This window comes from Peromyscus eremicus, chromosome 7 (assembly GCF_949786415.1).
Source record: "Peromyscus eremicus chromosome 7, PerEre_H2_v1, whole genome shotgun sequence".
Classification (NCBI taxonomy): domain Eukaryota; kingdom Metazoa; phylum Chordata; class Mammalia; order Rodentia; family Cricetidae; genus Peromyscus; species Peromyscus eremicus.
Genome location: NC_081422.1, coordinates 105,812,068 through 105,837,763, shown reverse-complemented (window position 1 = coordinate 105,837,763; position 25,696 = coordinate 105,812,068). Strand labels below are relative to the sequence as shown.

The following is a 25,696-nucleotide window of genomic DNA, read 5'->3' as shown; positions in this document are numbered from 1 at the left end:
TGGTTGCAAATGTATTCCTGCTCTCCTTGGCTCCCTCCTTGCCTCCATCCCTTACTCTTTTTCCTCACTTCCTCCTCATGCTCTCTTTTCCACTCCATTCTAACACTAAGAATCTTGCAAGGGCTCATATTTAGATGTGGGAGTCTCCATCGAATTATGTTACATTCCCCTCACATGGCTGCTGCATCCAAGAACTCACAGCCACATGCATGAGCCCTGCCCAAGACTCAGGCCAAGTCAAGTCAATAACTCATCACGGGTAGGAGAGGGAGTCATAAGTCCCCATCCCTCCCTAAGGAGCTATAGGCAGTTAAAGGTTATAAATAATAACCTTCATTATAAATTTATTTAAGGTTATAAATAATAACCTTAAACAAATAAACACCACTCTTGCTTATGCAGGCAATGCCAGTTAAATGCAAAAGAGTACAACAAAAATAATCAAGCATGAAAGTAGGACGACTTGGGAAGAAGGGGTTTGGTGGGAGAGGGTGATGGTAAGACAGGATAAAGACAGCAAAGAACAGTATATGCATATGAATGAGACTGTGAAAGAATAAACAAAGGGTTGTAGAGGTGGCTCAGTGATTAAGAACAGGCACTGCTCTTGCAGAGGAACCAAGTTGAATTCCCAGTCCCCAAGTCAGGTGGCCTCCCGGTAGCCTCCTCTCTCTATGTATATACAGTAAACAATAAAATAAAAAAATAGTTTAAAATAACATTTTTTAAAAAGAATTATGCTACATTTGAAAGGTACAAAATGTGGACTGCTCATCTTTCCTTTTAGATTAGATGTTCTGCATTCCAACTTTGACACCTGAACTTGTGGGGTTCTCAAAGCCAGGGATCCAGAGTGTAACTCATAGGGAAAGGTGACACTTCCCAGAGCTCACTGACACCTCATGTGCCTCCTTAAGTGTTCAGTGTCAAGGCTCTGCCCTTTCTCACTGGAACCTATTGTTTAACTACTCTGTTCTTCTCTTTCAAAGATTAGTGAGAAAACTGGGCAGCGATTACCAGCCCCATACTTAAGGCTTGCTGGGAATTCCTGTTCAATTCAAAGGGGATTAATACATTAAATTAGTATAACATCATACAGTCAAGAAAGTTGTTTTTGAAGATGTGTTCTTAGTGAGCAGCCCAGTAAATGGAAGTCAGATGAGCCAACACTGACTCAACCACTTAATCTTCTTGGCACTGTTTGCCACCTAATCAGCCACCAAACATGTATATGTGTATGTGTGCATGTGTGTGTGTGTTTATGTGTGTGCATGTATATGAGTGAGTATGTGTATGTGTGTGCATAAGTGTATTTGTATGTGGGTATGTGTATGTGTGTATGTGTGTTTGAATGTGTCTATGTTTATGTGAGTGTGTGTACGTGTGTGTGTGTGCATGCTGTATGCGCACACACAATCCTGAGTGTGAGTGCAGATGCACACTTGCCAGGCCACACACTAGTGGTCAGAGGATAACTCCTGCTGTTGTTCCTCATCTCCTACCTTGTTTGATACAGGTTGTTTGCTGCCCGGTGCACAGACTAGCTGCCCCACAGATGCCTGTCTCCATCTCCCACCTCTTCACAAGAGTGCTGAGGTCATTGACATGCGCTGCCTGTTTCCCCTAGCTTGTAGGTAGGCTTAGGAGATTCAAAGGCAGGTCCTCCTACTGGCACAGCAAACATTTTAGCCACTGAGCCATCTCCCCCCACCACATATTGTTTGACATACTAAATAAAGTAAAGATAGAAAGAGAGCTTAGTCTACTGTCACATGATGGCAACCTTGGCTGAGGCAGAAGGATCATGAGTTTGAGATCAGTCTAGACCAGTGGTTCTCAACCTTCCTAATGCTGTGACCCTTTAATATAGTTCCTTATGTTGTGATGACCCCAACCATAAGATTATTTCATCTCTACTGTAATTTTGTTACTGTTATGAATTGCAATATAAATATCTAATATGCAACCCCTATGGGGTCATGACCCACACACAGGTTGAGAACCACTGGTCTAGACTGTATAATGAGATTGCATCTCAGAAACACAAATAAGTGGATAAAGGGAAGCAAATACTGTAATGTAACTTATGAAAATCACAAATGAATAACATTTTAATGAATTTTTACTCATATGTGTGTGTGATGTGTCTACATGCTATATAGTAACTGTGTAATTTATTCTCTGAACTATACACAGTTGAGAGGGACTTTTAAAAGACATATTTTTATTTTGTGTGTGTGTGTGTGTGTGTGTGTGTGTGTGTGTGTGTTTGCCTACATGTATGTCTGTGCACCACATGTGTGCCTGGTGCTCATTGAGGCCAGAAGAGAGCATTGGATCCCTGGAACTAGTGTTATAGGTGGCTATAGATTGTCAATCTGGTTGCTGGGAACTGAATCTGGGTCCTCCGCAAGAGCAGCAAACTTCGAGTCATCTTCCCAGCCCCAAGGCGGGGAGAGGGGGAGAGGGGGCTACTGATAATTACGTTAAAAGTATCAGCATTAACAGGGACATGTGGGCTACTCTATAAAAATGTACCTCCCATTTAAATAAAGCACCAGAACCAAGATATGTAGATTCTAATCTCCATTTTATGTAATGTATCTTTTAATATATTAAATCAGAGGATAATGACTAATATTAAAGAAATGTTTAAGAAGTTCAGGAGAGGACAACAGTAACACAACCATGTGGCTTCTCTTTAGAAGGAGTGAAGGCTGTCTCTAAGTCAGAATGTGGCAAGAGCGGTGCACTGAGCAGCATGGATCCTTTTATCTTCGCTTATGAATTAGGAACAAAACACAAAATCCATCAGAATCAACCCATTGGCTTTTCTAATGCACAAAGCAATGCATTTCCAAGTGCCTTGTTTGGGGCTGGTATTGTTCCTTGCAGCTCTTATCCCAGCACTCAGGAGACTGAAGTACATGGACCAGGGTGAATTCAAGGCCAGCCTGGGCCACATAGTGAATTTCAGAGTAGCCAAGAAAATAGTGAAATCATGTCTCAAGAAAACTGATTTTAAGAAATCATATTTTTATTCTTCAAAGTTCTTTATGTTCATTTATTATTCATCTGTTCCCAAGGCCAACATTTCAAAATATATCTGCTCAGGCTTCATGATACTTTAAAAAAAATAAGAAGTAAATTAAAATATCACAGATCATTTGCTAGATGTGAAAAAGTAAATCTGGTTCATGCAGATAATGAGTATTATTTAATGCTGCATTTGCAAGTAGAATAAAAGAGAATGTACAACATGTTAATTGAAAATATTATGTTTTCTTTAAAGATTAATTATTCCTCTCACACAAAACTTTACAAAGGGACTAGATTAGGAATGGCTTGTGAAGTGAAAGTCTGGCCTTGACCCAGTTCTCTGGCAAGCTAAGTGACACGCAGCATTGCAGAAGCTGGAGATGGCTCCTAGGCCAGCACAGCTGCTGGAAAAGCTGAGGAGAGGGTGTTAGAAGTGATGAGAGGGGTCCCATTGAATTAGACACCAGGGACATATTTAAGATGTCTGATCTGCTTGCATCTGGAGTCTGCTCATCATCTTTGAGATCTGAGAGGCTCTCTCTCTCTCTCTCTCTCTCTCTCTCTCTCTGTGTGTGTGTGTGTGTGTGTGTGTGTGTGTGTGTGTGTGTGTATGTGTGTGTGTGATTTAATGTGTGACTGATGTGGGCATACCATGGCATGTGTGCATGTGTGGAGATCAGGTGATGACCTCATATGTCAGTCTTTGTCTTTCATCTTAGGGTCTCTTTTTGGTTTTGTTTGCTTCTTTGTTTTCCGCTGACTATGTCAGACTACCTACCCATGAACTTGTGAGAAGTCTCCGCTGTGAGCATTTCACCCGTTGAATATTCCAGCTGGCCTCCCTAAGAAGGCTCCAAGTGAGGTGACTTCACCTCTCCCAGAACACTTGGCTATGGAAAACAGAATTATAGGATGGGCAAGCTCTGGTTAGGAAGCAAAAGACAGAAAACTGGATTGGTCTCATCTCATCTATCCTGGCAAGAAGTCTCCAGTTTTCTGGGTCTTTGCTGATACTGGTGACCTGACCCTGTTTGGAACCCAGAAGTTGGTTGTTATAACACCGCAGCCCAGAAATCGGGTCCATACCAGCACTTGGTGCCTGGGCTGCACAAGTCTGTCTAAATGATTCCCACTGGCTGGCTGCTCCCAGCTAGAACTAGTTTGTTCTTTCTGTTCTCCAATGACCTAAATGCTTAGCCAGTGTTCACCACCCAAGCTGCTTTGGCTCCTAGAGATTCACAAGTTCTTTATAATTCATAAGCAAAGGAGCACATTCATTGAATTTGTCACAGCCCCTTTTTTCTGTTGGCACTGCTCAGTGTCCCATGGAGTTTTTGTGGGCTGAAACCTGGATGCTGGAAGCTAGAAGGAACACTTACAGAATTTTTGTTGCTTGGTTTGTTTTTGGAAGATGAGGTCCCCCACTGGATACTCCCGATATCCAGTTTGATTCTCACTAAAAGTGTAATTATGGAGTGAGTAAAAGCACCTCCACCGACTCATTTGATAAGGCCCATCACTGTGGAGTAAAGGCCATGTGTTGAGGAAATTACTTTACTCTGCATTCTACCCTGAGTTTCACGAAAGCCCCAGGAAGTGGAGGTTGGGGAATCATTTGCTTCTGGTTTATGGGAAAAAAAAAAAAAAAAAAAAAAAAAACTTAGGAATTAGGAAGCAGTGGGCAGAAGTGCTGGCATGCAGCTTCTGTCCAATTATGGAGTCTGTGACTTTTTCCAATGGTAAACACATTATCTTGGACGACAGAGTCAACACGCTGCATGCAAGGGTTCTTTCAAGCAGTCTCACCTTGCTGGTGGTTAATTAGGGCTGGAAATGCAATCTGGTGGTAGAGCATGTTTAGCACATAACTCTGGGGTCGAGCACCAGTAAATAAGTAAACAAGGAACAAATTTTGGCTAAATGTATTATAAGCTTAAGACTAAGTTACAGAACATCTTCTTAGGCAAAGATACAGAAGTGAAAGAATGGGTGGAGGCTGGCAGAAATAGAGACCATGATCCATTCTTTCTTTACCTCGCCCACTGCTAACATTTGCTCAGACCTCTGCTTCTGCGGCAAATGAAAGAAAATGTCAAATTTAACAAAACAAGTGGTGCAACTTGAGTTGAGTCATAATATATTTTTTTCTCTTTCCCCTAGGATATTTAGACAATGACATTACTTAATAATGCTCCCTATGTTTTTGTCAGTTCCCTACCAATGTTGCCACTTCCAGAGGGAGAGGCAGGCTCTAGGCAAGGAGTCAAATATTCTACCTTAATGCCTAATGACATATAAATTTGAGAGTTAACATTTATTTAATTGCTGAAGCGGTCATGCTAAGTGCAGTCTGACATATTAGTGGATATTAAAAATGATGGATTTTGAGAAAGGGAAAGGTCTATAAAACCAAGAAATAGTGTACAGAGAGATAGCTCAGAGGTGAAGAGCACTTGTTATAGTGCAGAACCCAGGTCCAATTCCCAGCACCCATATGGGGGCTCAAAACTGTCCACACATCCAGTTCCAGGGGATCCAACTTCCAGCCTCTATGGGTATCAGGCATGCATGTGATACACAGACAGACAGACAAGCAAAACATCCATAACATAAAATGAATTAATCTTTAATTTTTTTAAAAAAAGAAAGCAAATACGGTATGCTATTAGAAGTGTGACCCAACTCACCTTTAATACCTTCATTTGTACAGACCGGCCAGTTGCTTGGGAAACACTTCCCCATGTGGCATTTCTGTGCTTTCTGAAGGGAACAAGTGTGGTGGTTACCCCATTTGCCAATTCCTTCTTCTTCCTTAACATCACGGAGTGCCTCTCTCAGTTTACTTTGCCATGTGGCTTCTAGGTAAATCATGCTAGTTTAAGGCATGCCCTGACAGAGGTCAAAGGGCAGAGGAACAGTGAAAGGCAGCAGAGCTTCTTGTAGTTGGCTGCTGCTCATTCTCACAGGCAGCCCTTCCTCCAGCTCTTACTTGGTTCTAGCCTTTCAGTTGCCTGGCAGGGTCCTGAGGTGAGAGAAATAAGTCACTGTTAGAAGACTCCTCTGCTCAGCTCTTCATGACCTTAGCATTCTATTCTGCATCATTTTTATTTCCTGTAAAATGAGAAAAATGACCATGCCTACTTCATAAACTGTGTAAGCCAGTGAGGGCGGTAAGGTACATGAATACACATCAACCAGGATACAGAAAGGAGAATGCTTAATTTCACCCATAGAGTGTATCCAAGTGTGGCTTCTGCTCACCTACAATATGATCACCTCAGATTTTCTGATGGTAAATAACTTCCACAATTCAGGTTCCCAACCAGGGAATGATGCTTCCCACAGTGGGTAGTTTTCCCACCTTAATTAATGTAATAAAACCAATACCCAACAGGCATGCCCAGAGGACCATCTCCCAGGTGATTCTTGATTCTGTCAAGTTGACAATTAACAGTAAACCATCATGTTAAATGAAGAACCAAGGCCAGGCAGGGAGGGAAGGATATAGTTCTTTGTTAAGAAGGCCAACATATCCCTGGGAAGAAGGAATATTTCTCCAAGGAAGTGAAAAAGTAGTTCAAGACCATGCACAGTGGGAATACAGAAAGGAAAGCAAGGCAGTGGTATATATTGACCACTGACTGCGGTTCACCATTGGCCCCTGCCTCACAATAGGGCTGAAGTCTACCCTGATCTCCTCAACACAAAGACTGGGCCTATTTTACAAATAAGTGAAATGAAATTAGAGAGAAGGGATGAAATTAGAGAGAACTGAGCTGTTCTGTTTGGTTTTTTTTTTGTTTTGTTTTGTTTTCAGAAAAGTAATAAATAGTAGGAATTCAAGGCAGAAGTGTGTATTGGAACTTAACTGTTTTCTCAATCCAGATAACTACTAACTATATACTACATGAAGGTTCAGTGAATACCAAAATCAGATCTTTTTGCTTCTTTCTCTCTTTTTAAGGCACATGAGTGTTCATAGAAGTAGATGTATGTAGAGGCCAGAGAACAACCTGGGTGTCATGAACACCATCAAACGCCTTTGAGGCAGGATCTCTCATTGGTGTGGAACCCAACAATCACTTTGACTGGCTGGGCAGTGAGCCCCAGACATCCTTCTGTATACATTGCCCCAGCATGGGGATTACAAATGCAGGCCACCATGCCCGACACTTTTAATGTAGGTTTGAGGTCTCAAATTTGGGTCCTTGTATTTGTGGGGCAAGCATTTTTGAACTATCTTCCCCAACCCTCAAAATGAGATCTTAAGATCAGCTTCTGAAAAACCGCATTTCAGGCTGTACCATGACCTGACTGTAGTAGAATCACTAAGGTCCAGCGCTTTGTAGTTTGCCCTTCAATAGGCATCTGAGGTTCTGCAGAGACAGGCCCACCTGCAGACCACTGGCCCAGGGAAGCAATGTTCTAGCCAGGAGAGGCAGAAGCAATCTAGGGAGCCTGGCTTGAGTAGTAAATGAAGAACTGCTTTGAGAAGTCCGTCTCAAGCCTCTGGATGGATGGGCCCAGCACAGTAAACCTCACCTGAATACCTTTGGGTGTGGCCTCATGGCCCATCAGGGAGGGGCCGGCTTCTGCCGCCCGCCCCCATGTTTGTACTGCTGCACTAGGCTGATGTAGCAAGAGTCTGGACCTAGAGGCTGCCTCTATTATCCTCAAGATTGATAGATCTGCCTGTGCTTTGTGGAGAAAGTACGCTGCCATCTAAAAGAAAACTTCAGGCAATGAGCTTGCAGGCATCTTTAGAAGCTCCAGCTGGAAGCTTATAAATCACTTTTAACCATGATGGAAGGCTGGTGCTAGCCTTGAATGCCTTGGAGTGACAGCAAGAGTTAACAAGTGACTGATCAGAACAGTTTCTCTCCCTACCCTGGAGCAGGCCATTAGAAAGGGAGGCTGCTCAGAATGCACTAGAGAGGTCCTGCGGGGGTGTGCTTGTTGTCGGTGCTTGCATGCTACAATGCATGAATGGAGGTCAGAGGACAACATTCATCAGATGGTTCGCGCCTTCCACTATGGGCTCTAGGGACCGAACTCAAGTCATCAAGCTTATATGGCAAGTGTATTTACCCTCTGATCCATCTCACCAGCCCAAGACAAACTAATTTGTATATGTGTGGGCAAGTCTGTGGGTTTCTGATGATTGCCTTGATCTAGATAAAAACTCGACACTTGTAAACAACAGTCTTCCATCCGAAGGATGAAAGATCTCCGTTACTGCTGTTCTATCAATGATGGTTATGAGTTAGGTGGTTATACAGAAGAATAAAAGTTGTCTCCTGACTATTGTTTGAGTGTATGACATCATCTGGTGTCCAGAAGCATTTGCTTTGGGGTCCTGTCTATTGGGATATGGATGTAATTACAAAATCACGAGGAATCAGAAGTCATGTTCCCATCTGTAACTGTAATGACAACTTTAAAAATGTTTAGCCTTGGCTTGGGGAAAGAGCGCAGGAGGTAAAGTGCTTGCCGTACCTGAGTTAAACCTTCCAGAACCTATGGGAAAAAAAATTATCTCCCTGAACCATGACAAAAAAATGAGAAGAAACCAGATCCTAGTTAGCATGGGGTATTTTGTATATATATACTCAAAGAAAATGTCTGTACCATAACTGAAAACATATTCCCAGTTCTTTTTATAGTTTCTGTTTGGAAATTAACTGGACTATCCAACTTCATAGCAATTATAGAATGTCCCATTAAGTCAAAAGCCCTGTCAATTGATTTTGAATGAAGAGTTCATCTGAAAATGGACCTTCTCATTGATCTCTGCTCAATAATTGGGAAGTTATCTCAGTTTCATATGAATCAAAGAACACTAATCATATCCCCAAATTAGACAAAAAGCATCCTTTCCATCATATTCTTGCAAGGGCTTGTCTTGGGTGCTTTGTGTTGACTTCCCAGAACTATGCAGCACTGTTTTGTGCTCCTTGCGAGATTTTTAAGTTGTCTAGTGTCTTCACCCAACCTGGCAGAGAAGAAAGACCCAGGAAAGCTCCCTGCATGATTGAATGAGATCCATAATAGTAACAGGATGAGACTGAGAGTTCAGATCATTCAGAGAGAAAAATGAAGGTTCTCTGTTGCCAGCCCCCAACCTTCTTGGTTGTATACAGCCCTCGGTGTGTAGTATGTGTAATCACAGAGGGCCCGTAGAAGAGTGTGGTCTATTCTACTCTCTCCTTGATTTTTAACCATTTCCCATGTATCCCCTTTTCAAAATATAAAGACCCTTACCTTTATCCCATGTTTCAAAAGCATGGAAAATAAACCTTCAAAGTCCAAACAAGCCCTCGTGTCTAGCTCTGCCTGGCCCTCTGCCCTGTACTTGACCTCACTGAGATTCTTCTCATGGGAATAGTTGTCTTCTGCTGCCTTTGTTTCCATCCAGGTCACTAGACTTGCTGAACTCAGGCTTGACACTTCTCTTTCATGGTAGCTCTGCAGCTCTCTTCATTTCCCTGTTCTCTGTCCTCACACCCCCTTCCCGCTCTGCTTTCTGGATTCCAGTCTCTTCTGGTTCTCTAGCTTTTCTACCTCTCCTCACACTTCTATTGAGTTTTCATCTCCACAACTCAATGCTTGAGTGTGACCACGACTTATAGGTCCATTTCAACCACTGTTTCAGGTGGCAGTGACTCATAAATGTAGTGTCTCCAAGAGCAGTCGTGTCCTAGTGACTTACAAATCTATGTCGCATGACAAATGGCTTTGGAATCTTTTGATCATTTGTTTACTGATAACTAATATGCACTGGTCCTGCTTGTGCCTCCAACTAAGGGGCTGCCAAGTCTTATGTACCCTAGGGCTGGGGTTCCTTCTCTATGTGCTTTCTGCCACTGGATGGCAGGCTACAACAGCTGGCATCTCTTGGATGTGCTCCTTATCTCTACCACCACTACCCTGGTTCAGCTTGTGTCTTCATTGTTTCTCTTGGGCTGTTGTTGTTGTCCCCAGACTCCCAACCTTCACCTCTGCATCTTTGATGAATTCAGGGGTATCTTTACAAAACTGCCCATCATTCCACCACTCCATTTGAATCTACATGACCACTTTGCAGCTGATCAGATCTTTCAGCACTAAATCTCATTTTATAGGATAGTATTTAAGGCCCTACAGTTTGAGCCTGATTCCACTTCTGTAGTCTTCTATTATCCCTGCCTCCATCTGACCACCTTTGAACTTACTTCTCACATCTCTGGCCTTTGCATATGTGGATCCTGATTCTTCCCATCTCATACCATTAACATTATCTCCTCATCTTCCTATGGGAAGCTTCTTAAGTTGTGGATCATGTCATCACATAAGTGACTGTGATGGTGGGTTGTGAAAATAATGAGCAGCAATAAAAGGATGAGTGCATAAGGACAAAGGTGAACTCAACATCAACTATGCAGTGAATCCAAGAGTTTCCTGAGCGTGCTCACCCATGTTGCCTCACACAACTTCACTGCAGCCTTGCTTGTCAATGGATGACATTTATACTTCACACTGTGAACACCATCACCCCATCCAACACCAATCACACTGCTACACTTTGGCTCCAATTCTAGACCATGGCATGTTATGAATGGCAGTGTTTTGCCTATATATACAATATTTTCAGCTTTTTTTTAGAAATATGATGCTTTAATTATGGAAAAGAAAGACTTTGAATATTTTTCTGTTGTCATTCCTCAGGTTACAGGTATGGCATTAGAATATCTTTCAATTGTTTTCATAAACAAGCACTCCATATCATTAATATGCAAGTTTTCTCTCATCTGTAATCCACATTAAAGTTGTTTATATAATGAATAATTTTTAAAAATTATATTTATGGTTTGTTATCAATAGATGTTTGGTGTACTGACTTTATATACCTGTAGGTTCTGAGTCAAGTCTGGAAAAAAATTCAGATGAAAAGGACTTTCCAGGGGAACAGTTTTAAGCCTCCATGTATCAGGGCTTGCCAACAAATCACCTGGAAGCCTTCCATTCCCTGCCTTCCATCCCCACACTCTGCTTGAAGTAAAAATGCCTGAAAGAGCAGTTTCTTCCTCTGTGCTCTCCAGAGCCTAACACATGCTCCCACTTGTCTTCCTTTCCCACTTGCCCCGTCTGATTAGTGCCTTCTCCAGCCTGCACAGAAGTCCTGGCATGGCTGTTACGGTTACTCAGATGTTAAATGGCAAAGAACAAAGAACACATTTGAGGAAGGAAGATAAAAAGAGCAGAAAATAAAGTGAAGGGCAGATGGGATTGCTTGACACTCACTATTAGCTCAGAGGTGAGCCAGAGGTATCTCCTGTCAGCTTAAAGAGCCACTGCTAAAACACCAGGGACCGTACAGCTGAAGAGACACACGAGCTCAAAAAGTGCTCACTCCCTAAGCATGGGGACCCAAGTTCAAGCTTCCAGAACCCAGATTAGAAAGCCAGATGTCTTAGCATAAGCTTGGTATCACAGTCCTGGGGAGAGAGAAATGGGTAGAGCCCTGGAGCTCAGTGGCCAGCCAGAGTGGCCTTATTGAGGAACTTCAGGTCTTTGAAAAATCCTACCTCAAATATAAGGTGGATGGATCCTGAGGAACTACTCTTGAAGTTGTCCTCTGTCCACCACATACATGCTCACACACATAAGGTGTGCAGTGCACATGCACTCCCCCACCCAGGAATGCAGACATGCATGCATATATATATATATATATACTCAAGAAATAATCATTTTTTAAATAATTGGAAATTGTGCCAACTGGTTTCTAAGGCCTTTGTAGTTTAAAACCAGCAACTGTGAGAATATTTGCACCACAGAAATTGGCAAGTGTGGTCCACAGGGATTTCCCTTTCTTGACACACAGACGCTTCCCAGTCGGGAGTGAGGATTTAGTTCAGTGGCAAAGCACTTGCCTAGCAAGCTCAAGGCCAGGTGTTTAGTCAATCACCAGCACATGAAAGACAGAGGGGACGGGGGGGGGGGGGCTTCCTAAAGACCACTGGTAATTGGTATTAAAATGACGCCGGTTAGTCCTTTTCCATGTTCCTCAAGCATACAACAATGACGGATCTCACAGATGACTGTTCCTGATCAGACACTCCCTGAGTGTGTCTCTGTGTCCCCTCCCCGATTAGTGCCATCTCTACCTTAGCTCATATCATAATTGTCTCTACCCTTGCTCATTGCTGGGGCTGCCCAGCAACACTAAACCAATGTTATTGCTAAATCTAAGTTCAGCATTTGTGACCAAGTCCTATTAGTCTGGAAATGAACAAGATGGTCTGTTTGATTGCTTGCAAATAATAACATACAAAGATTCCTTATATCAAAAGGGCATTTTTTAGATATCTGCTTCCACACACATGATGTCCCTGTGTGTGTGTGTGTGTGTGTATCTATGTTTATTTGTGTGTGTGTCTGTGTGTGTGTGTGTGTGTGTGTGTCGGTGTGTGTGTAGAGACTGGACATTGATGGCAAGTGTTATTCTTGGTTGTTTTCCCCTTTATCTGCTGAGGCAGGGTCCCTCACAGAGACTGTAGCTTCTGTAGACTTTGCTAGCCAGCTTGCCTAGAGAATTCCCTGCCTCTAAATCCTAAATGCTGGGATCGCAGGTGGGCTGCCCATGCTCTCCTAGATTATATATGGGTTCTGGGGATCTGAGCTCTGATTCTCACACTTGCCCAGAAAAGGTGTTATCAAATGAGCCATCTTCTTAGCCCCAAAGGGTACTTTTGAGACATTATCTGCTGCCTATGAAGAAGTCTCTCAGTTGACGTCATAGATAGCTATCTATAGATTGAATCTGCAACTGCAGTACTTACCTTGAGGTGGCTGGCCAGGCTTGGTTACACTCTAACACCCTGTAGCCGTGCAGAAGGTTGCTAACGCTGAGGTCATGGCTTGCAGCCTCCTGGTGAAATAGATTAAATCTGTGGAAATAGGCACCAAGAGCCAGTCACCATAGCCTCCTCCATCTCCCTCTTTGCCCTGCTCCCAGCTTGTTTGTGGGAAATGCTCCTTCTGTCTGGCTCAGTGCCCTGCTACCCACCAGGTGAGTGTGCAGCATCATAAAATTAACGGGGCCAGGTGAGGTACAGGAATGCCACGTTGTCCTCTGAGCCCCTACCCTCATTAAGAAAGTAAAATGTTGGTGAGCCTTGCAGGCAGCCTTCCTCCCTCCAGATTGTTGGAGATCTTCAGCTGTCAGCACAGCACTCTGGGCCAGGAAAGTTCAGAGAATTACTTCAATAATATGACAGCCTCTTCCATTTAAAATGGGATTCAGCTCTGCTTCCCTCAGAGCCTTCATTGAAATTCCGCACATGATCCACTCCTCTAGTCATTTAACAATGTCTCTCATGTTTGCCCTGATTTAAAAAAAAAGAAAGAAAGAAAGAAAAGAAAAGAGAGAAAGGAACCCAGCTTTGTATTTGTGATAACGCGGATCAGGGTAGTGTAATTGCAGTGAGGAGGCCCCCAGGCTGGCAGTAATAGGACGGCTCCTCTGATGTAAGCTGCCATCAGACAATGACCTGTGCATGGTTGTTCTCAGGGGACAGTAAAGAGGCTTTTAAGAATTACTCACTGTGAAGGATGAAAGCTAATGAGGAAAGGAGCAAGTGAGGAGAGAAGCAACTCTTCAGGAAGTCTGGCTCCACTTAGACCTGTCATGGCTCCCTTCAAAGTCATTAGGACGGGTGGGTCTGTGCAGGAGTGTGCTGAGCATCGCACATTCCCATGCAGGCTCCTCCCAGGCCAAGGCCCCCCCTTCCTGAGGAATTAAAGCCACTAAATAATAAATATCAAGGGAAAAGAAGGGGATGGATGCAGAGATTACCAATAAGTAAGGTGAAGGAAGGCATTTCCATCAAAGAAGAACCCGCTCCTAATGGGCTTCCACAACAAAAAAGAAAAAGGCACTCTTGTATACTCTGCTTCCTTGTCTTAAAGGCCAGGTACGGGCTTTGAATCATGTGCACTACCAGCCTGGCATGGAGCAAAATGTCTTAGAGATACTCAAACCTCACTTTTCACTTGGACTAGCTTGCTAGACTGGGGATTGACCATCTGGAGCTTATGTTGGAGTTGTACAGAGCCATCAAAAACAGTGAAATCAGATGCATGGGGGAAGCTCAGGACTGCTGACCTCCTTGCAGGATGTAGGTGGAGATGTCTGTCATTGAAGTGCCAAAGGCTGCTCTCTGAGGCATAAGGTGGTAGTCCACTTCAGGAACCCACAACGATGCTGCAATATAAAGCTACATACCTGCACTCCTCCTCCACAGCCCCCTGCAACAACAAAGGCTGGGGTTCCTGAAGTTGGCAAGGGCTTCATGTCCTAGAGACGTAGCCACTGCAGTGAAATGAAACTAAGGAACACACAGTATCTGCACAGTGAGAACACATAACAACGGCATATGCTCCAAACACAGAGCTCTTCAAGTGGCCTGGGGTAGGGAGACTTTTGGTTTTTTTCCAGCCCTTCCTGTGAGCTCCTAGATTGCTTTCCAGATGAATATACTATGAATATATTACGAATATTATATAGTCCACTATGGTATACTATGAATACTGCCTCCATCTCCAACAGCCAAGCGCTCTTCACAGAGTCAGCCAGTTGTCCAGGAGAGTTCTGACTGAGTTGATATCATGTAGAACTGAGCTATCTGGGATAGTCTTAAGTGTCCACTTGACACAACCTAAAATCGCTAAGAAGAGGGCCTTAATTGAGGAATGTCTAGATCAGTTCGGCCTGTGGGGAGCCTGTGAGAGATCGTCTTGATTGTTACCTGAGGTAGGTAGACCCATCCTAAATACAGGCACTATCCTTTCATGGGCTGTTAAGAATGCAAAAGCTAGTTAAGCATAAGCAGCAAGCAAGCAGGCAGCATAGGCGCATTCACTTCTCTTTGCTCTGACTGTGAGTGTTATGTGACTAGTTGCTGAGTTTCTGCCTCAGTTTCCCCTCAGTGGTGGACAGAACTTGGCTCTATAAACTCCTTTCCTTGAGTTGCTTTTGGTCAGGGTAAGGGTGCAAGAGAGTGAAACTGAGGATGGCCCTACCTACTCTTCTAAGATTTTCAGACAGTAAGCCATTTATTTGAACAGCCACCAACCTCATTCTACACGCTGAGGGTCCACCCACTGTCCCACCATCTGCACAACTATCCTTCAGGGCAGTTACAAGGGGTAAGAGTTGGCTTTCATGAGGCAATCATGTTTCAGCTTTGATTTTCTGTCTTTCATACGAAGAGAATCTTGTTAAAAAACTGTGGGCCATATTTCTTCACCTCTTCATCTAACCATTTTAACTATTGAGAAAACAATTAATGTACTAAATGGTCATTGAATACCTGCCACATTAGAGAGATTATATTAGGTACAAGAGAAGGGGAAACCTGTGTAATAAATAGCATTTCCATCGAGAGAGAGAAAGCAAGAGGCTACAGGGTCAGAAGTGTGGCATAAATTCTAGTTGTCTCTCCTTGTAGCTTTGACTCTTTAATGATTCACTGCATCCTTTAAAGTTATCATTTTCCATAAAAGGCATTTCATGATACTTGCTACTTCTCTGCATTTTGCAGCATCATGCAAAAGCACTTAATTCACACTGGGTCTGAGCCAGGGTGATCAACATGTAAGGCTGGCTTATCATGGATGATTACTAAGCACAGGAAGACTTAGAAGAGTCCATCACAGCCAAGAACCATCAGATAATGGTAACTTACAAAAGGAGGGGCCAGTTCTGGATCAGCAATCAGTCTTCATGTTCCTAACCAGCTTTGCCATAATCAGGAACTGCCATGATCCTACCTTATACCTTAGACAAAAGAGCAGAGTTTAAATTCAGAAGCAAGCTATTCCAGAGGTAATTCCTTGGGAATGCAGGGATATATGTACCTTGGCTCCTCTGGATAACTGGGTGGTATATGTGCATGAGTATGTGTTTGTGTGGGTATAGGTGTATGTTTGTGTACACGTAGAGGCCTAAGGTCAATATTGCCAGTCTTTTTTAATTGATCTCTACTCTATTCATTGAGGCAGGGCCTCTCAGTTGAACCCAGAGCTCATTGATATGGCTAGTCTCAGTAGTCAGCTTGCTCCAGGGATCCCCTGTCTCTACCTTCTCAATGCTGAAGTTATAGGCAGAATACTGCCTACCCAGCGTTTGTGTGGATTCTGGGGATCAGAACCCTGGTCCTCACACTTGCATAGCAAACACTCTACTCACTGAGCTATCACTCCAGATAGGAAAAATCATTATATTACACAGACTGTTAACTAATAGTGGAAAAAGACATCTACCACATTAAGAATGCTTCACTAATAGCTTAACATGTAAATCACACTGCTCAGTTAGATTAAGATCGCCAGAACTAACTTTGTGAGAAATCCATTCTCTTGCCACTCTCCTGGTTTTCAGTTTCCACAGCCAACAGTAGCAGGCTTTACTTAAATCTCCTAATGATGGCTACTGTTGCCATCTCATTCTTTTCCAAAGTGTTATCTGGAGCAGATCCTTTAAGTTAGAGTTAAAATAGCAGTTGCAACAATGTATCACGTAGATCGGTTTACATTCTGAGTTTTCATTGTATTGCGTCAGGACAAACTTTTGTTGTTGTTTGACTATTAACCAAGTCCCTCAAACTACCCACAGCATTCAACCTTTCATGTACTTGAAGCCCGACTTTCTCAGATTTACAAGGACCAGACATTGTACATTCTGTCAAGTCTCCACTTAGTAGAGTTGGTTCTTTAGTGGCCAGGAGGCATCCATCCACCCTTAACCTTTTCACTTTCAGAAAAATAAATGGCACACGTGACTTGAAAATTGAATCAATCTTGACTGAGTATGAAATAATAAAAAACAGCTAATGTCTTCATCATTTCCTGAGCAAGCCCATCCGGCAGCAGGGTGTTGCTTTTTTCTATTTTGTAAGATGTATTATAGCTGACTAATCCTCAATAAATATGAAAGAGTGATCATTTCACAGCTACCAATTGACAAACTGGAACACATTTTTCATTTGAGCAGGCAAGATAAGCAGGCTGCCAGGGGCTGTGCCATCTCTGCCTCAGACAAAGGCTGTCCCAGGCAGAAGCTGCTGGTTCATTCTTGGGTCACCACTATGTTATTTTTAGTTCTCTGCATCTGCACGGGAGCTCAGCTCACATTCCCAGCAGCCTCCTGTCTTAGGGACCCCTCTGTAGCCCACCTTCCCTGGCATAATTTAAAGAAATGGGTACCTCCAATTAAACCATTCCAGATGTAAATTTCTTGCCTGGAGAGAGAATTGAGAAACGAATGGGATTCATGAATATAAATTGAGCCTCCCTTACACTTCAGTTTTCATCTTGAAATTGAAGACTATTCGCCCCCTCCCCACATAAATCCTTATTTGCCTTAAGTGTGTTTACTGTGGGACCCCGGTGCAGAGCTGGTAGCATATTGCTCTGCATAACCAAATGCTAACTCTCACAAATCATCCTGGGATGAGGCCTGGGGAGGGAGAGGCTGTATGTAGCTGCACCTGTGCACCCAGAAAGGATGTATTGCTCTGCAGCAGGCTGTGCCCTACATGGAGATGAGGCAACTCAGCCCCCACATGCTTTGCCTGGCCTTGAATATTGCCTTTATTTTTCTACAAAGGAATTCCATCTCTCTGTCTCTGTCTCTGTCTCTCTCTGTGTTTCTCTCTGTGTCTCTCTGTCTCTCTCTCAACATCTTTATACTCCTATTCTTTCCCCTTCACCTTAGTTTGGTTTAAATATTGTGCTGGTACATGAATTTCTTCTCAGACATATCACTTTGTTAACACAATGACTCCGCGGAAAGATGAGTGTTCCATCAGCAAACATGCAAACGAGCTTCAGACATCAGGCCACCTTCTCCCTCATTCTCCTCACCTCTTCTTTGCCTCTCCTTTCCTCTTCATTTTTTATATGATTTGTCTAGAGCAGCAGTTCCCAACCTTCTCAACGCTGCGACCCTTTAATACAGTTCCTCATGTTGTGGTGACCCCCAACCAGAAAATTATTTTCATTGCTACTTCATAACTGTAATTTTGCTACTGTTGTGAATCGTAATGTAAATGTCTGTGTTTTCCAATGGTTTTAGGCTACCCTTACGAAAGGGTTGTTCAATACCCAAAAGGGGTCATGACCCACAGGTTGAGAACCACTGATCTAGCGGCTACACGAAGTCAGTAAAAGATCCATTGAGATCCCAAATATTAAAAGATTGCCCTCAGGTTTCAGGCATAAATACTCCTCTCTTATAATACTCCCAGTGGTGTGACCTTGACAGTGAGTTCACATTGCCTGCTGCTCTCTGTTACAAAAGCAAATGGTAAGAGAGAATCCAGCTCATAATTGATTGTAACTCTCCCACAACCATATCAAGTTATTTTCTTATGTGCATTACAGTGCGTGCTACAAAGAACTCAGATGAAATGGTGAAATAGTCTCAGATTTTCTTTTCAGGATGTACGTTTCTTTTGTGTATGTGGATTCTCTCTCTCTCTCTCTCTCTCTCTCTCTCTCTCTCTCTCTCTCTCTCTCTTTCTGTGTGTGTGTGTGTGTGTGTGTGTGTGTGTAGAGAACAGAAAACAACTTGGTGTGTGATTCTTCAGGTGTTACCACTTTTCTTTTTAATTTAGGGTCCCTCACTGGCCTGGAAATCACCCCTTAGACTAGGCTGGAAAGGCAACAACACCCAGGCTCTGCCTTTCTCTGCCTCCCTAACACCGAGATTACAAGCATGTGTCATCATAGCCAGATTCGTGTGTTTTAAACAATAGTTCTATGGACAGAACTCAGGTCCTCATGCTTACAAGGCAAGCGCTTTGCTAAGTCACCCACCTCCCCTGCCAACCTCGTGATGGAAATTTCATGGTGGTTGGATGTATGGATTAGAATGGAGGGTGCAGATGCTAACAACCAACAGAAACCATTTAAAAGAAAATGTATTCAAGCACCTCTACATTCAAGACCTTTTGAGAAGTAGTGTTAACAATGGCAAGGCCTTTGTGGTCTTTCTTAACCCAAGTCAGGTGGGTTTGCCTTTAAGCTGCACACACTATAGCTATGAGCCCTTCAAGATGCTAACTCGGCTTATGTGGGACTCTGAGGCTTACATGGAACTCTGAGGCTTACATGGGACTCTGAGGCTTACATGGGACTCTGAGGCTTACATGGGACTCTGAGGCTTACATGAGATTCTAAGGCTTACATGGGACTCCGAAAGCTTGCATGGGACTCTGAGCACTTTAAGGAATGCTTTGAGCATGCATTGTGGTGAGGACAGAGCAGAAAGGCAGCTATTGCCTTTAATTATACTGGTGATATGTGGTGTCCTTACAAGAATTTAAAATAACCTAATAAATTAAAAACCTTTGTAATAATGAACAGGCTGTGCAGTGGGAATAAAAACTGAAAGTACATACAAGACAGGTCAAAAGGTAACTTTAAAATAGACACTGATTCAGCCTCTAATTGTAGCCACTGGCCAGACCTCCAAACTTAGCCTATCCCTAGAGTTGCTATCTGCTGCCTTCCATACTAGCAACTTGCTCCAAATTGACTTGGAGAACACAACTCAGTGACTCTCTGTGACCATGTTTCCAGGGTATTTCTGATATCAATGAAGATGCATATTTATCCAGCCAAGTGTTTTCTTCTGTGAAGGGCTATCACTTCCTTTTCCTCACTATGAAGTCACAGCTTTCACAACTACTCAATACGTGGTGTTTATTAACAGTGTATATACATCCTGTGTTATTGTTGCATTTTTAGACTCAGGTTGTACAACTTATCTCAGTGTCTGTGGCAAGATTCTCTTCTCTTCTCCTCAATTTCTCAGAGCAGTATATTATATAAGCTCTGGACACACCTTGTTTTACAGCAGGGGCTGAAGTGTTTATTTATTACTGTATCATCTTATCTAAGTCGTAACTTTCTTTGACATTTATAAGAACAGTTATCAATACATTTTTACAATGCATTTTAAACTACTTGTTTTGAGGACAAAAATAAATGAATCAAATCTGCTCTGTCACTTCAGAAAAAGAAAGAAAAGGAGGCCAACCAACAAATGAATAAAAATGTGTAAATTTAAAAATTACTGTATTCTATACTATCTAATATATGTTCATGACTATTTATTGAGTATTTTACTGGAATGTTCTCTTAGGAGCTAATTGTTGAACAGAATAAAAACGCTTTTCTCCTGCTGACACATTTTCCCCAGTGGATGTTCAATTACTCAGCATAGGGAGTCATCTTGTTCACTAGTACATGGCCAAGCAGAATCCATACTATGTAAATAAACTGTTTTGTGGTCCCTGCATACATAAAGCTAGTTCAGGAGAGTGGGAAAATAAGTGAAGCAGTCATTTAAACTAAAACATTTGTAATCATCTGAAATTATTGGGACCACTGAGGAAGCCAAACATGAAAGCTGTAATTTATGATGTCAAGAGAGGCCTCTGTGTAGTGAAGAATTAATCATAGTCACATATGCTCATTGGATAAGTCTGTGTGACAGTAGAAATACCAACTTTTCTTTAGTCCATTCTGTGTAACAATAGAAATGTCAGATTTTTTTTTTAGCATTCTATGCAGCAATTGAAATGTCAGAGGATTTTCATTGGACCATTCTTTGTAACAATAGAAATATCAGAAGATTTTTATTGGACTGTTTTATGTAGCAATGGAAATGTCAGTAGACCTTTTGAAACCATAATATTGCCCATACTTCAATATTTCTTTTAGAAAACTTTTCATTCTTAGGAAGCAAACACCTGGAGAGCATATTCACAGCATGGAGACTGAGATGTCTGAGACTCACTTTGAAACAAGTGCTCACACCCAAAGCATTGCCACAGTTTCTCTCTGTTACAACTTCTTACAATCCATTCAGACGGGTCTTTTTTTTCCCTTTCCTTTGCAGGCTACCAGCCAGTCTTGTCTGGTCAGCAGGGTTTCCAAGGCCTGATGGGAGTACAGCAGTCACCTCACAGCCAGAGTGTGCTGAGCAGCCAGCAAGGAGCCCCAGTACAGGGCGTGATGGTCTCCTACCCAACCATGTCTTCTTACCAGGTTTGTGCCAGCAACAGGGAAAGGCCGGCCACAAACTCACACTTTTCCAAGTAAACACTATAGGAAGTTCCCTGTGTTAGGTGGTTAGTAGGGCCATGGATGCTTGACCCATTAGTTGACTTAGAATTGAGAAATAGAAGGAGAAAATAGTGTGCAGGTGCTGTTCCAAATGTCTGGGCTTTTAAATGCTATGCTGAATTTACTTTCATATAAACTTTCTATTCATAGAAGAAAATTCTTTAATATTCTACACAGGAAGACCCTTGAGCACTCTATTGAAATGGTACTTGGTAGCAAACCAAATATATTTTGTATTCACTCAAGTAAACTTTATTCTACCATAGTTTCAAGTTATCATGGATTTTTAAATGGCATCTCAGATGCATTTGAAGTCCAATAATGCAGGCACAGTTCCATTCTCCAGATCAGAGCAACTTGAGTCTTTAACACATATCATATATGCTTTCATAGTTTGTAACCTGAAGCCTTCTAAAAGAAGAAATGAGGAGTGAGTAAAATGATTCAGTCATTTAATTTAGCTGTACTGGGTGCTTCTAGCTTTAAAGAAACTGTACTCAACCCATCTACCCGGACAAAACCCTCTCCTTACTAAAGTAGGCTCCAAGCTACTTCTCATGAAACCAGAAAGGGGCATGGTTTCCCATGCTGAGAGAAAGCTAGAGGGGCATCCAGATGCTGTCCTGGGGCAAAGGAAGAAGACAGAAGAGGGGAGGTGAGGAAGAAGGGAAGGAGACTCTCAAAGTCCATGAACCTAAACATCTGCTGCATCCTAGGATCTCTCTCTGCCATACTTCCAGTGGGTCTTTGGTTCGTTGACAGAGATGAACTTATCCAAATGATATCCATGCATGTGTAACCTATGGCCCAGAGGCTACCTGCATCCTGGGATACCTTTAAATGTAGCACAATAATTCATAAGCCATGACGCCATGCAACAATATCAGAAGTTGTACAGTCAGGAAGGGCAAATGACTTTCTCCAAGTGAAAATAGCTGATAAATAATAAGTATAGGATTAGGGACCTGTTATGTCCAACTCCAACACTTGAGTGATATTTATGACATCGGAAACTTCATTGAAGACATCAAAGAAGCTTTTTCACATACACTTTTGCTTGTGTCTTGCACAGGTGCCAATGACCCAAGGTTCTCAAGCAGTGCCCCAGCAGACATACCAACCGCCAATCATGCTGCCCAATCAGGCAGGCCAAGGGTCACTCCCAGCCACCGGAATGCCTGTGTACTGTAATGTCACGCCGCCAAGCCCTCAGAACAACCTAAGGTTGATGGGTCCACACTGCCCTTCCAGCACGGTCCCTGTCATGTCTGCTAGCTGCAGGACAAACTGTGCAAGCATGAGCAACGCGAGCTGGCAGGTCAAGTTCTGAGAACTCAGGCTGCCTGCGGTCCACTTCGTCAGATGTTAACTCATGGCCTTCACAGGAAGAGGAGACTAGGGCGACTGGCCAAGGACTTCTGTGTTCACTCAACACTCAAATGATTGCTGCTGGTGTTCTGTACAAACTAATCAAAGACTAATACACACATTAGCTGGTTAATGGTGCATATTTCTGTCATGTCTGCTAGGTATGCCTTTCTAGCTTAGCTAGTGACATGAGTTCATCAAGGTAAGATTTTCTCCTACCACTGAATACCACTGTGTAGATTACAATATCCCTGATTCGGATTAGTTTTGTACTTTGTGTTGAGTTTGTGATGCTAAAGTATTTAAAAATATATAAACTAAATCACACTGTACCAAAGCTGTAATGGAAAAGAAAAGAGCTAAGGAATGGAAGGAATAATTTATATACACTATAGAGTTTTCTTTTTTAAATGGATATATATGGTATGTAGTGTTTAATCAAAATAAAAGCTTATTTGACCTTGTGAAGGAAGGTCATGTTTTTACCACCAGTTTGTTTCAGTCTCTCTTTCAATATGCTATTTACTTGTTTGTTGAATGTTTTTATTAGCAGATGTCAGTTATACAGACTGAGCTTCATGGTAACATTTTCATACTTGTAGAGAATGCATTTTGGTCACATTTAACCTCAGTGATTCCTCACACTCTCATACCCTCTCTCTTCTAAATCAGGTCCACTACTTCCATGGCACTTTTTGCTTGTTTGTTTTTAATGGATCAATGGGTTTCATCAGAGCTTCTTACAGAAGCAAAGATAGGGGACTGTTTACAGGAGCTTGCATGATTAATCATCTAGGGGGGACGTCATCCTCCCATCAACCAATAACTTCCTACAAATCCTTGGGGGTGGGGGGGCAGGGTTTCATAAGCCTCACTCTCCTGTGATAGGATATTGGCAGGCCCCATTTTGTACAGGAAATCATAGCTTCTGTGACATCAATTGTGTCCCACTTTCATGCCTGGAAAATAGTGTTCAGGACACTCCAGCTCTTCCATTCTTGCATCCCTTCCTCTGTGGTGGTTGCTGTGCTTTGAGAGGAATGATACAGAAGTTTCATTTACACCTGAACATTCAGTATCAGCTTGTGTCTTATTAGTGTCACTATTGTCTTTTCTGGGCATCATCTCATGAACGCTGAATGCAAAAAGTGGCTCCCAGGCATGTACAGCTGAATGATGTCTCTCCAAGAGATGCTACCGGCAAACACTTTACCAACAAAAGTCCCTCATCTTGAGATTATTATAAGGGTTCTGAACATAAGATGATATTTGTGCCATTACTTTTAATTATAGGAATATTGGAGGTGTATAGATATACTGTGCCTACTAGGAAATTCTAAATGCTAGTAAGAATGCCTATTCTATACCTAGTCTTTTTCTGTCTTTACTGGAGTTTGACCATGTACCTGGAAGATCAATGTGTTTATAGTAATGTAGAAGAGGCACTAGACCGTGCACTCCAAACTACCACTGGTTTTGACAGCAAACCAACAACTCCAAGGGGCTGACATTTGTCTTGGTAACTGAAAAAGAATGTACATAGCAATGATTTAATCACAAAGGCTAGAACATCTGCACATAGATACAAGATGGCTAACCAGTCTCTTAATGTGTAATTCCCTATGGGGTTCATGGTAAAAATTGAGTTAGGATAACCTTTCAAAAATAATAACTGAACTCTGGACTCTGAGGATTGACCCTTGGGAAAATGTTTATTTGAGGGAATAAAACCTCATAGCTTTCATCTTAATACCACTGTATAATAATTGCTTCATGGTTTATATTTCCTGCCTAAAAAAATGAGTTATATGAATGGTATCAGGAAAATTCTCATTGGTTTTCATTTGATCACATTTTCTACATTGGGTTTTCCATTTTCATGTCGTTTAGCTGTGGGTAGAGTTAAGCACTTAAAAACCCTACTTAGAAGATTACCATTTCTTTCTGTCTATTGTTGTTTTCTTTTTCCTTTCAAAGGGAGCTTTTGTGATATTCTAATTAAGTTCACTCCTTGTGAAGTCAGTTCCATTTTTCCATATCTGGGTCTACTTATTTTTTCATCAGGCTAATTCCTGACAATGAAAAGTGTTATATATATAACACACACACACACACACACACACACACACACACACACACACACATATATATATATATATATATGAATATCTCTTTTTTAAATTGAGCCATTTGAACCTATAACCACACTGAGGAGAGTATATTTTCCCAGCTAATCTCTTTTCCTAATGGAAGGAGGGTCTTGACCAATGTGGATTCATTTTTTAATTACATTTATTTATTTACTCTGTGTGTGTGTGTGTGTGTGTGTGTGTATGTGTGTGTACACATGCACACACTTGCTATAGTGCACATGTGAAAGCCATAGCATATCTTCTTGCAGGAGCCATTTCCCCCCTTCTGCCATAGGGGTTCCAGGGATGGACCTCAGCTCCTTCACCTTGATAGCAAGCCACCTTTACATCTGAACATCTCACCAGCCCAGATTCACTTTGCAAACACATCTCCTTTAGCCTTCAGACCTGCACATTGATCCTAAGGCCAATGCTCTCATTCTGAGTTGGAATGTTCACCTTCATTCCATACAACTCTAGGAAATTTAGGCCTTTGTTTTATGGTTCTGAGAATTGCTGAGACTCTGTGGTTCTGTGGATTTAAACCTTATACATGCTAATAGTATAGACAGGTTTTGTATTTATTTATTCTTTTTACAATATTGTTTAACGCCAAACCTTCTTTCCTCCTGTCTTCACTAATTTTTTTTTTTTTTGAGATGTGTTTTATTATGTAGCTCTGGCTGTCCTTGAACTCACTATGCGGACCAGCTGGCCTCAAACTCACAGAGCTCTACCTGCCTCTGTCTCTGCTTCTGCCTTCCTTGCTGAGATTAAATGCGGTATATCTCCATGACTTGCCTCTATTTTCCTGCATTAGAATATTTAAATTGGCTATGTAGGATAATGATTTTGTAAGTGAAGAAAATTCAGAGTTTAATTTATTGTCAAGAGAACATGCAAAATGTTTTTCAGCTTGGTTAATAATTTTATCATCATCACATTTTAATTATAGATTATTCGGTTTACAAGTTTTAGGT

The 25,696-nt window shown here is 42.1% G+C and overlaps 1 protein-coding gene across 17 annotated transcripts in view; it reads left to right on the top strand.

Annotated features, from left to right (window-relative positions):
- Arpp21 (cAMP regulated phosphoprotein 21) overlaps positions 1-22,717 on the top strand; it is a 121,130-nt gene extending 98,413 nt beyond the window's left edge. For all 17 annotated transcript variants that reach the window (XM_059267156.1, XM_059267152.1, XM_059267159.1 and 14 more), the window contains 2 exons: positions 20,990-21,138; positions 22,289-22,717. In XM_059267156.1, coding sequence (XP_059123139.1) covers positions 20,990-21,138; positions 22,289-22,546 — 407 coding nt within the window. In that variant the 3' untranslated portion in view covers positions 22,547-22,717. The remainder of the gene's footprint in view (positions 1-20,989; positions 21,139-22,288) is intronic.
- The last annotated feature ends 2,979 nt before the right edge of the window (positions 22,718-25,696 follow it).